Source organism: Anopheles merus, chromosome 2R (assembly GCF_017562075.2).
Source record: "Anopheles merus strain MAF chromosome 2R, AmerM5.1, whole genome shotgun sequence".
Taxonomy (NCBI): domain Eukaryota; kingdom Metazoa; phylum Arthropoda; class Insecta; order Diptera; family Culicidae; genus Anopheles; species Anopheles merus.
In genome coordinates, this window is record NC_054082.1 from 55,326,305 (window position 1) to 55,337,933 (window position 11,629).

The 11,629-nt window shown below is 45.9% G+C and overlaps 3 protein-coding genes across 3 annotated transcripts; 2 read left to right on the forward strand and 1 right to left on the reverse strand.

Annotated features, from left to right (window-relative positions):
- The first annotated feature begins 1,430 nt into the window (after nt 1-1,430).
- Nucleotides 1,431-4,074, forward strand: LOC121590274 (protein fem-1 homolog C). The gene is made up of 3 exons (XM_041909765.1): nt 1,431-2,175; nt 2,242-3,524; nt 3,602-4,074. Exons 1-3 carry the CDS (start codon nt 1,674-1,676, stop codon nt 3,824-3,826), a joined length of 2,010 nt encoding a protein of 669 aa, XP_041765699.1. The 5' UTR covers nt 1,431-1,673; the 3' UTR covers nt 3,827-4,074.
- A 102-nt stretch (nt 4,075-4,176) lies between these two features.
- LOC121590272 (protein Skeletor, isoforms B/C) lies at nt 4,177-9,950 on the forward strand. The gene is made up of 3 exons (XM_041909764.1): nt 4,177-7,123; nt 7,825-8,044; nt 8,131-9,950. The coding sequence occupies exons 1-3, from the start codon at nt 7,021-7,023 to the stop codon at nt 9,923-9,925; spliced, it is 2,118 nt and encodes a 705-aa protein (XP_041765698.1). The 5' UTR covers nt 4,177-7,020; the 3' UTR covers nt 9,926-9,950.
- A 36-nt stretch (nt 9,951-9,986) lies between these two features.
- On the reverse strand, nt 9,987-11,619 carry LOC121590277 (allantoicase-like). Its single transcript, XM_041909777.1, has 3 exons — nt 11,437-11,619; nt 11,241-11,375; nt 9,987-11,150 (listed from the first exon to the last, which is right to left on the reverse strand). Exons 2-3 carry the CDS (start codon nt 11,340-11,342, stop codon nt 10,050-10,052), a joined length of 1,203 nt encoding a protein of 400 aa, XP_041765711.1. The 5' UTR covers nt 11,343-11,375; nt 11,437-11,619; the 3' UTR covers nt 9,987-10,049.
- Between the last annotated feature and the right edge of the window lie 10 nt (nt 11,620-11,629).

Sequence of the window (11,629 nt, forward strand, 5' to 3'; positions counted from 1 at the left end):
ATTGTTTAAGCAGCTCATTTTGGCACGCTAAAGATCGCTGCTCTAATTCGCCTTTTGCAGTAGATAAACAGCATCAAAGTTCTATGTGGGTCTTTCAAACAGCGCCTAAGCAGCCTCCTTATGCCACGATGCCAGGGATTATTTTTCTTTGTGTTTTATTTTCAAGCAAGCGTCATCGATGAAATAGACAACAAGATTTGTTTCGTTTAAACACATAAGTATATTTTTAAAATCCTTTGTATTCATGAATTACACCAAATTTTACACAATTTACTGATGATTCACAATCACTTCACTCAATATTCATTCTTTAATTAACGAATCTAACTTGTGCAGCAGCAATGAGATTATTGCCGGCGTCCGTCTTTGACACTTTGACAAGAGCCATCTCGTACCGATGTCATGCATTAAAAAGCTATAAAGTTCCACCAAGTTCGGTACGCTTTCTTAACAAGCCTTCAAGTTCCACCATGAACCCTACACATAGTGCTAATCAGCCGCAAAGTTCCAAAAAGTACCTTGTGCCTGTTAAAAAGCTCCATAGTTCCGCAAAGTACCGTCTATCTCTTAATCAGCCACAAAGTACGACATCGGAACGATTTTTCGTTAAACAGCCCTAAATCAGCTATAAAGTACAAGCTGGCTATTTGGGAATGCACTCTGGTCGGTCGCGTGGATGACAAAACTGCAATAAAAATGTTGCTTGGGAATATTTCAAGGCATGTAACGCTTCTCCTGTGTAACGTAGAGGGCTGAGCCTTACTTTTACCCTGATTTAGTACTGATGGTTTACTGGTTAGTATTGGAGTTTAGTATTTAAACAATCGTGTCACCGTTCTAGTTCTAGTGATGCATAACTTCAATGCGAAACAATAAAACAGTACAGAGGGAAGGGAAAAGCTCTCCAAGCGAAGAAAGCTCCGCTGTGTGGCTATCCTACCAACAGCCCCACCAGCTTTTTTGCTATTTTTAGAATGCATGCGTTGTTTGCCGTCTGTCGAACGAAGTCTTTTTAGTTTCCTTTTAGGTTGCGAGCTTGAGTCGTTTAGAACCCGTTCAGAAGTCGTTTAGTGGATTAGTGGCACTTAAGAAGTATTTCTAGATTCCTAGACAGCTTGAGCCGTTTAGAACCCGTTTAGTGGTCGTTTAGTGGAGTTGTGGAACTTGGGCAGTCACGTACAATTTAAAAGATTGAGTTAGTTCAAAGCTTTCTTCATAATGGGAAATAAAACGACAATTTCAGTACCAAATAATAAAACTGTTTTCGAAATTTATTTTTAGACAAGGTTGTATTCTCGACGCAAAATGTTAACGGTCGTGGAGATGAATGTGTATGCACCACGGTTAATTATCTATTTGAATTGTTAGCCTCCGCAGAACACATAGTGCACAATGGGATTCTATTTATCCGTCAAAATAGCTGGTTCAAATTGACAGCTCGACCCATGTCAAAACAAACTTCCATAAATAAAAAATACAAAAGGTGAAAAGGTGTTCTTGTAATTTTATCAGAAGTTTAATTTACATTTTCTGTTTTCACTCCGAAAATACTGTAAATCTTTGAAGCATATACCTGGTTTCCGTAATTGCGACAGTCTCTTTTTGCATCGATTAGTAGAGTTTCAAGGCAGCTAACCTTCGGAAACGAGTCTGGTGAACTGACTGAAGACCAAATGGGAAAACTTACGACGAATTCGTCGAATTCAACAACGTCGTCGTCGTCATCACCCGCGTCGAAGCAGGTGTACCAGCATAGGACTTTGGAGCAGATAGGAAATGATCTGCTGCAGGAATGCAAAACATGCACCGAAAACTCACGCCTCTCGCAAGGACTACGCGAGCGTTTGGAGCGACTTCCGAGGAAGATGCGGAAGGAAGTTGTAAAACGTACGAGCGACGGCTGCTCACCACTTTTTATCGCATGTCGCCGAGGTAATGTGTATATCACAGAATATTTGATCACGGTATGCGAAGCAGATAGCGAACAGAAGGGTCTGTACGAGGTGCCAGAGGATCGATCGGTCCACTGCGTGACTCCTCTCTGGTGTGCATGCGTTTCCGGCAAGCTTCCCGTTGTGAAGTGTCTTGTGCGTCTTGGTTCAAACATCAATGCCCTCTCGGATACCGGATCAACACCGTTACGTAGTGCTTGCTTTATGACACACATTGATATTGGTAAGTTGTCAGAGAAAGGGTGACAACAGCTCGATAGCTCATTTGTGCGTATGTTTCTTTTTTAAGTGCAATTTTTGGTGGAACACGGGGCGGATATCAGAAAGCCAAACTACAACGGTGGAACATGTCTGATCAATTCCGTACAATCGGTCACACTTTGTACATACCTTATCAGTAAAGGGGCAGATGTTAATGCCCGTGATATTCAGAACAAAACGGCACTACACTACGCTATTCAGGAACATCGACTGGAAACGGCTCAACTATTGCTGGAACATGGGGCCGATCCATTCGCCAAATCGCACTACGGGGATGATGCACTACAAACTGCCTGCCTTAAGGGAGCCTACCACATATTTGATTATTTGAAAAAGCGCATCAACTATTCTGCCGAACGACTGGCAGACGCACACGAGCTGTTTGGGTCAACGCTTATTGACGATCTTAATGTGACGCGCGGTGCCGTCCTTCATTGGCGAATGGCGCACCAGATTCGCTTACGGGAAGCAGAGTATATCACCAAGAAACCTCCAGTCGAGCCGCGGGCGGCTTATGGGTATGCGACCGAGTTTACTACGATACCGGAGCTGGACAATATTGCAGCAGACATGGACGCAATGCGGGTACAGAGCTTGCTAATTTACGAACGCATTCTCGGCATCGACCATCGCGATACACTGTTCCGGTTGATGTTTCGGGGTGCGTCTTATGCTGATGCACATCGCTTTCAGCGTTGTATTGATCTGTGGCTGCTGGCACTACAGGTGCGGGTACAAAAATACTCCATCCTGTACTCGGACACGTGCTTAACGGCACAGGCCCTGGTACGATTGATGCTAGACCTTATCGATGGGTACGACGAAATGATGCCCGTTGAGTTATACGAGGGAAGTGTCCCGCGTTTCGAGGATGTCTATGCCGTTTTCAGCATCCTTACAGCAAACATAGCCGTGGCCCAGCAGCTCATCAGCATCCGGCCGGTGCATCGGAAGCAGCAGGAAAACTTTGATCGCGTTATAAAATGTCTTACGCATCTGATGTATCTAATGCTAGCCACAGCCAAAACGGATGCAGACCGTTCTGCAATCTACAAATCGGTGCACACGCTTGTATGCAGCCAAGTTCGCAGCGCCATCACCAACGACACACTACTGCACCTATCCGTCTCGCGCCTGAACGTGATAAGAAGTGGCTACTTCAGCGACGATTCCAACTCTCTTAGAATCGTGTTTCCCAGTTTGAACGTGGCCAAACTGCTGCTCGACTGTGGAGCCGATGTGAATGCGAAAAATGAATCCAAATCAACACCGCTTTTGGTAGCTGCTATGCCTTACAACTACGACCGAGATGTATGTATCATCTTCCGACCAGCGTTTGCTCATGTAGCTTTTGGCCACTTTTTACCGTGCATATGTTTTACTTGTAGGTAATTTACACACTGCTTGAGTACGGAGCACATCTGGATGAACCGAATCGGCACGATGATCGTCCATTGAATTTGATACGCAACAATCCCATCAACGACATTCCGACGGTAAACTACCTTCCACTGAAGTGTCTCTGCTCGACGGTGATCGTACGATTTGGCATACCGTATCGTAACCAGATACCGCGTACACTTGAGGAGTTTGTCAAACGGCATGAACCGTAGATAAATCAGTCGGTACAACCGCATTAAAGCAAAACATGTTAGTGAGTACCATTACACAAGTTACAATTTTTACGGAACGAAATCATCGACTGTCGTTCGGTTTTGGTTCTGCTAAGTTTGAAATCTGTGATTCTTTTAGAAAACAGTCACTAGAATTTGATTCAATGCATTGCAATGGTCGTCATCAGAAGATAGGAAAGAGCTGTTCGTCAATTCATTAGCAATAATTAGCACCTCGGAAAAGAAAAGAATGAATCATTTTTTTAGTAATACCTAATACATATAGCAGCATAACACACACACAATACGGTTCAAAGGAAACGTGTACTTTGCATACCATATAATGAACTAGAAAACAATTATAGACACAAAACTGTAGTAGCCCTTCAGGTGGATTAAAATCGATACAGTGGTACAAAATCTAAATAGTACTAATGGCTGAACAAATCTGTTACATCTGTTGGCCCAAATCTTAATACTTTCATTTTTTTATAAGCCGAAATTGACGTTTCTGTAATACTATCCTTATTAGCGAGGGATTTAATTGTTAGTCTCTTTCAAGTTATTTCACAACCTGATTACAATGAAAACCTGAAATTAAGTCGAATACTTATTATTTCGGCAATTATTCAGCGATCAAACAATGCAAAACAATATTTCTCAAATGCTTGTGAAAGCAATCAAATCCTGGAAAAAATACTTCTAATTTACCGTTTATTAAGAGTAGCACTACGTTGTGAACTGTTACGAATAATACCATACCTTTTGGCAATATATAAGTTAGTCAATCATCTGCAAATAGACAATTTGATTGATCAGAAATTTCTTCCCATGATTTGATTGATAATAAATAACAAACTTATTTAAACACATAATGAAGGTGCACTGCTAGTAATTTCGGCCACTGTTTAAACTCATAAAAAGTTGTGCATGATAGCGCGGTTAGGAAAGTGCAAGTATTAGCTGCAAACGTGCACTTAAAATGAAAAGCAAATGTTAGAGGCATAGCAATATACACTCTAACGACGTAACTGGAGTGTAACTACTTTGCCAACACCAATACATAACCAAATATATGATGATCGTACATAGCCACCCACTATAGCATAACTTGTTGATTGATCAACCATAACCAATCCTTCCGGAAATTAAAATGCTTGCCTAACAGCGCTTTAACACAGCATAGTTTTAACTGTTCAGTTCAGAGGAAGCGATGAAGAAAGGGTGGCGGTTCCACTATTAGACCTACAGCTTATGCAAAAGATCCCACTGAAAATGAAGGCTATAAGTAACGCAGCAAATATTAATGCATAAAGAATATAAACTAGAAGCAAAAGAAACGAATAAAAAAATACAATTCTTTGCTTCCATAAATTTAATGCCTGATATGCATGTTGTTCTTCCACCACAGTAACAATGCTTAATTTTAGTACGTTTATAATTCTACAATGCATGCGAGGACATGCACAAACGCCCCTATGCATGTTATAGCTTTTTATTGCATTTTTGTAAAATCTGTAATAACATACAGTGGAACCCCTTATAACAAGTTTTCGCATAACGAGCTCTAATCTAAGCAAGTGTAAAGGATACATTTTTTTGGGATCTAATTTGAAATCTAGAGCAAGATCGGTTAACGTCGAGCAATTCTTTATTTTCGCTCAGGCAAATGAGTTTCGATACTAAGAATCGTTTAATATAAATCATTTGCCAGGAGGAGAGGTGCCGAATAATAGTGCACAAGTGTGTGGTATATTTAAGAGTGTTTTTTTTGCGTTTCGATACTGAGATTCTATTAACAAATGTGAAAAAGAGTGTCCCTCATAACGAGTGAGTTACTGAAACGCATTCAACTCGTTATGCGCAGTTCCTCTGTATACTGCTTTCATGTTAGACGTAAATTTAGAGAGAACAAGCAAACAGAACGTTCTGTAAAATATATTACCGAATAATTGTGATTATTATTAATAAAGCAAAACTCGAAATATACTACTAACCCAATTGTCGTACAAACCTTTAAGTGCGAGAGGTTAAACATGTAGAGCTGCTTACTGTAGCAATACAGAGAGATGAAAAAGTGCAATAAAGCAAGTTGCACCCACTGGGTTTGTTGTGCGTGCATTGATAAATTTCAAATATAAAAATGTGATAAATTATAAACGACCACATTCAATGGAAAATGCATCCTTCTTTCCCTGCGTAACGCCGTTTTCCGATACGCAAATCGTGAAAAGCAAATCTGTTTGTAAGCCAGCTTAGATGCGTAAACGGATGCAGCAAAGATATGACAGCTTTCTGATCAGATCGCGAGCACACACCCCGCTGCATGTATGCGTGCAGAGTCTGCACAACGACGCACACAGTGGTGTGAGTGAGTAAGTCTTTTTTTTGCGAAAGTACCCGGACCGATCACGAGCTCGGACTGCTGCAGCTGAGTTACACGAACGGCGATCGCGGCCACACAACGTATACACGTTCGACCGCGGACCATTCGGGTGGGTCTCTTTTGACTTCCTTCATTCCAGTCCATTCCAGTCAGTGCGTACCGCAGGCATATTGTTTGGTAGTCGTGTCAGTCCGTCTTAAGATGGTCGATGGTTGCCTCGATCGCCGCTGCTGGTAAAGTGTGTGAAAGGCGGCAACCGAAGTGTGTACACGGCGGCTGCTGCTACGTGTACGTTGCCGTCATTCGCTGTGTGTGCCGTGAACACCACCTGAGCCAGTTCGACAAGTCTTCTCTGTCCCTTTTTGTGCATGAAAGTGCGGTGTACCAGCACGGTTTTACTCAGAAGCCGGAAGTGGTGTCGTTTTGTGCATTTCGAAAGGAAGAGTGTACACTCCAGTGACGTGATACGATCAACAGAAAAACATGATTAGAAAATCGCCCACAACTGTGTATGGTGGTGCGAATCTTTATCGAAATCTCACCGCGCTTTCCACAAGCAACGGCACCCAGCAGAGGCGCGAGTGAAAGCAAACAGCTAGAAGAGCTTGGCCGAGCCATTTCACCGTGTGAATTCCAGAGCCCCCTCCCTCCCCTTTCCAATTGAATTAAGGCCCAGCGGGTCCCATATTTATCACATTATACACATCGAAGTAAGCGTTTTCGTGTATTTTCGACGCGTTGCTGCCATTTCTTCTAAAGCCCCCGTGTAGTAGGGCTCTGCTTGGCTGTGAAGTAAAAGGTGATAAAAATGGAAGAAATGCGATTTTGCTACGGATCGGCCGTCCGGTGGCGTGGAACAATGAGGATTCTGGCCAGCGTACTGCTGGTGGTGGCGGTTTTAGATAATGCAGGTAAGTCAGCATTGCCACCAGCAGCTACAGCGAACGCGCTTACGAAAGACTTCTACCAGTGCGAACGGGAAGCGACGAACCGTGAAGGAGGGCACAATAAAGCAAGCAAAAAGTAAAACATGCGTTAAACCGGGGGAGAATGTACAAACCAGTCGAAGCGTTCTTGTTAGGAGTGGTACATACATACAGACACATATTGCGGAAATGTATCCACGCACGGTACGCAACCTTGAGTAGTTACTTGCCTGTTGCTTTGATCGGAATGGGTTGATTCGCCCAGGAAGTGCAATCAACTTTGGTCACCGTGCTCTCATTTGAAGGGTGGGGTACAAAAATAGCTACTGCTATAAAAAATAAGACCGATTTTTTGTTGGCCCGCTAAGCAAAGAAGGATATTATTGTGGCGATGTCTCATGATTACGGTGCGCATTAGTCATGATCAAATGTTGTACCTTTGAAGGAAAAATTACTCATCATGATGCTTGGAATTGAAAGCTTTCTCATACTCTTGCGCTATGTAATTTAATGTTTAGTTCAGTCTTAATTTAGTTTAATTCAATCTTATTTTGGATGTAAATGTTTGGTCCCAAATCAATAAATAGTTTAGCTTCCAAGGAACTTACGAGCACAATTATTGCAACGCCTTCAAATCGATGAATTTGTTACCAATGGTGTGATTTGTTTTTATTTGTTTATAACAGCAACTCAGAAACCGGAAGACGGTCCATACCGGGGGAAATACATTGGCAAATTTAACTCCTATCACCATCAAGCATCGGGTGACGTATACGCCGTTGATGAATACACATTCCTGCTAACCGGCTTCAACTACGACGGCAATGGAATCGATACGTTCTTCTGGTCTGGCGCCAGCAATCGACCCGGCCCGCAAGGTTTCATCGTACCGGACGAGTATGGAAAGTAAGTGAGCCACAGAGCATACGCGAGCGCATTGGGGCTAATACGAACTCAACAATCTGACCAACACTATCATTGTCATATTACAGAACGAACATACTTGAGCGATACTTCAACAAGGACTTTACGCTACGCCTTCCCGACAACAAGAAAATCACGGAAGTGAAATGGCTAGCCGTGTACGATCTAAACTCGCAGAACAACTTCGCCGACGTGTACATCCCGGAGGATTTTGAGCCGCCCGTACCGCAAAAAGCAGGCAGCTTGACCGCGATAGCAGGTGGACCGATGGTATCGAGCGACACGATCGACATCCTCGACTCAAAAACGATCCGCATCACCGACTTCAGCTACGATGGTAAGGCAGGCGGCCAGGGGGCGGTACATTTCTGGGTCGGCGTCGGTCCATCGCCCTCATCCAAAGGCAGCAAGGTACCGGATGAGATGGGCTACCTGGATCCCATCCGCGCGTACGATCGTGAAACGATCACGCTGGAGCTACCGGGTGATATGACCATCTTCGACATCGATTGGTTCAGCGTGTACGATGTGGAAGCCCGACGGGACTACGGTTCGATTCTCATCTCAGACGACTTGAACGTACCGCCGTCGCTGGTGCGTGTTACGCCGCACACGGAGTCGTTGCCAAACTGCCGCCAGCTGCACAAGGATTACCGCGTCTCGTGGGAAGTGTTTGGGCCGCAGATAACGATCCAGCTGGCGGGCAACGTGCAGCAGGACGAGTACATGTCGTTCGGGCTGTCCGGCTCGGACAGCCGTAGCCAAATGCTTGGGGCCGATGTGGTCGTGGCCTTCATCGATGGGCATCGTGGATATGCCGTGGATTACAACATCACCTCGCTAGCACCGTGCGTGCAGGTGCTCGGCCAAAACAAGGGCGTTTGTCGGGACGATGTGGTCGGCGGATTGGACAGCTACCAGCTGCACACCTACAGCCGGGAGAACGACATCAACACGATTACCTTCCGCCGCACACTGATTTCTTCCGACTCGGGCGACAAAGAGTTCTTGCTGGACCGTCCGATGTACGTGATATGGGCGATGGGTCGTCTAGATTCGAACAACGAACCGACCTACCACGACGTCTACCCCAAGCGCAATGTGCAGATCCACTTCAACACCTCCGAGCCGGTCAACGATTGTTTCAGTTTCACCAGCCGCGAAGCGAACCTGAAGGATGTGTGGGAACGACAGCAGATCTTTGACCGTTCCGTGCGTGCGTTTACAGCCACGCTCGGACCGGCCGGTGGAAAGCGGGGCTACCAGGGCATTACTGGGCACGTTTCGAACGGATTGGCCTGGTACATCAATGGGTTCCTCGTGCCGGAACTGTGGCTCCGCCGGGGCCTTACCTACTCATTCCTCGTGCGCGGTGGAAACAATCCGCACTCGCCCGAGTTCTACCATCCGCTCGTCATCACGGACGAACCGCACGGTGGATACGATCGGCTTTCCGACGCACGGCAGAGCGAAATTCGCGTGCTGGCCGGCGTTGAGTTTACGCGCCGCGGTCGGCCGAAACCGATCGCCGCCGGACCACTGTGCCTGGCCCGTCACCCAGAAGGACAGGATCGACGGTTGGATGACAATTTTGCGACATTTAAAAAGTTCAACCGCACACTGAAATGGACCTGTGATTCCGGCGATCCGGCAGTGTTGGAAATAACACCCAACACTAGCTGGCCGGACGTGGTGTACTACAACAGCTTCACCCACGCCAACATGGGCTGGAAGATACACATCGTCGATAGCTACAGTCAGTCGGCGCGTAGTCACGCTTCCGCTTGCAGCAGCTTTAATCACTCGATTCGATTGCTTCTAATTGCGAGTAGCTTCGTTGTGTGGACATGGGCACTGAAATAAAGTTAAACGAAAATGCTCAAACCTATGCCATTCAATCGGTGTTCATCATAACGAGACATAATTATTCATAAACATTTCCTCCGTGTTTTATTTTCTATCTTGACGCCTGCAAAGAGGACAGTAATCATTTAGCTACAGCTACCGTTCCAAAAACACGAACCCTCGAAAGTCCTCCGTCCGGTGCAATGGTAATACGCACCAGTGAGGCTGGCTTTGCCTGGGGCAGTAGTTGTTCATCCCCTTCAAACTCATGTACCCGATCCGGTCCCAGCTTCTTCTTTTCCATCAGCAGCTTCCAAGAATTCGGTTCACCCTTCCACGCGTACTCCACCTGCACGTTGTCTGGAAAGTTTCCTTTGAAGTGTTTCGTGTCGATGCAAATGCGCTCTATCCAGCCGCCCTCGGGTGCACCACCCAACTGAAAGATGGCCCATTCGCATCCGGGCACTTGCAGTATTCCGGCATCGTCGATCTGCAGCACGGGCGGCCGATCGAGTCTACGAGCGGTCTCCCAACCGTCGCCCATATTGGCCGCTGTGCTAGGTTTAATCAAATTTCGCGGATGACCGTAATGAGCATTCGAAAACCCAGTGCAGCGTCCCCCGTTAAGCATGGCAATCATATCGAACGGCCGCCGTACCGATAGACTTTCGCGCAGGTTTAATCTGACCGTACCGTAAACGCGTAACCGAGCAATACCACCGTCCGGGAACATGTTCACCCGTAAATGGTTTACGATTAGCGATTGTTTTCCTTTCGCGACGGTAAAATAGTGTCTTCGGGTTGGTTCATACCCCGCCTGCAGTTCGGTACGCGGCACCAACACGTCCCACTGATCCGTGCCAATGAGCTCCACCATTCCCAGCTCCTCCGTGGTTCGTCCTGTTCCGATATTTCCCACCTCGTCCGTAACGCGGGGAATGGAAGTCTGCAGCATACGTTTCATCGTTGCATCCAGTGTGCCACCCTGAATAGAGACACGCGGCACATAGTTGCCGGTGAAAAAGGCTGTATCGATCATAACGCCGGCAATCTGCGTTGGGGCGCCAAGCTCCACCAAACACCAATCGTGCCCAGGTGTGCGCTTTCGACGCGTTTCCCAACCGTCCATCCACTTCCCGTAGGCAGTGTATCGGTCAGCGAGAAACACTGGCTCGGTGTCTTTCAGCATCCATTCGGCCGGTGCGAACCAATCATCCGTGGCGAAGAGAATCGATCCATTGCTCTGAAACAACACACACACACACACATCATTCGGGTAATCTGTTGAAATGCATTGAAAGCAACACGAAAGATGATCAACGGCCAAGCTTACACCGATCGATGCAACTTCACTCAGCTCCGTAAACGCCGGCGGTGGTGATGGTTGCACCAGCTCCTGCGTTTGTTCTGTGTGAGTAGTAGTAGTAGTGTCCATCGCCTTGGCTGAAACTGTTTAACAGCACAGTATCTGCAATTCAAAATTATCCTTGCTCAGTGCAGTTGTGTTTGGAATTGAGCATTTACCGTACCAATTTTAACATTCTGCCCGCTGCTGTCTACAACCAAAAACCGTACGATGATGATACGAGCGCTAATCTCACTCTTCCAGACACAGAACCACCTGCGCGGTTTAAATACAAAAAGTACAATCAACAATGCGCAACAGCAAACGCGATAGTGCACCACCGTGTGTCACGCAGTTGGAGGCAGTGAATTGTTTTC

Coding starts and splice junctions, on each gene's coding strand:
- LOC121590277 (XM_041909777.1), bottom strand. CDS start 11,342: ATGGACACTACTACTACTACTCACACAGAACAAACGCAGGAGCTGGTG. Junction 11,151..11,240: donor GTGAAGTTGCATCGATCGGT/GTAAGCTTGGCC, acceptor GTGTTGTTTCAG/AGCAATGGATCGATTCTCTT.
- LOC121590274 (XM_041909765.1), top strand. CDS start 1,674: ATGGGAAAACTTACGACGAATTCGTCGAATTCAACAACGTCGTCGTCG. Junction 2,176..2,241: donor TATGACACACATTGATATTG/GTAAGTTGTCAG, acceptor TTCTTTTTTAAG/TGCAATTTTTGGTGGAACAC. Junction 3,525..3,601: donor CTTACAACTACGACCGAGAT/GTATGTATCATC, acceptor TTTTACTTGTAG/GTAATTTACACACTGCTTGA.
- LOC121590272 (XM_041909764.1), top strand. CDS start 7,021: ATGGAAGAAATGCGATTTTGCTACGGATCGGCCGTCCGGTGGCGTGGA. Junction 7,124..7,824: donor GGCGGTTTTAGATAATGCAG/GTAAGTCAGCAT, acceptor TGTTTATAACAG/CAACTCAGAAACCGGAAGAC. Junction 8,045..8,130: donor GTACCGGACGAGTATGGAAA/GTAAGTGAGCCA, acceptor GTCATATTACAG/AACGAACATACTTGAGCGAT.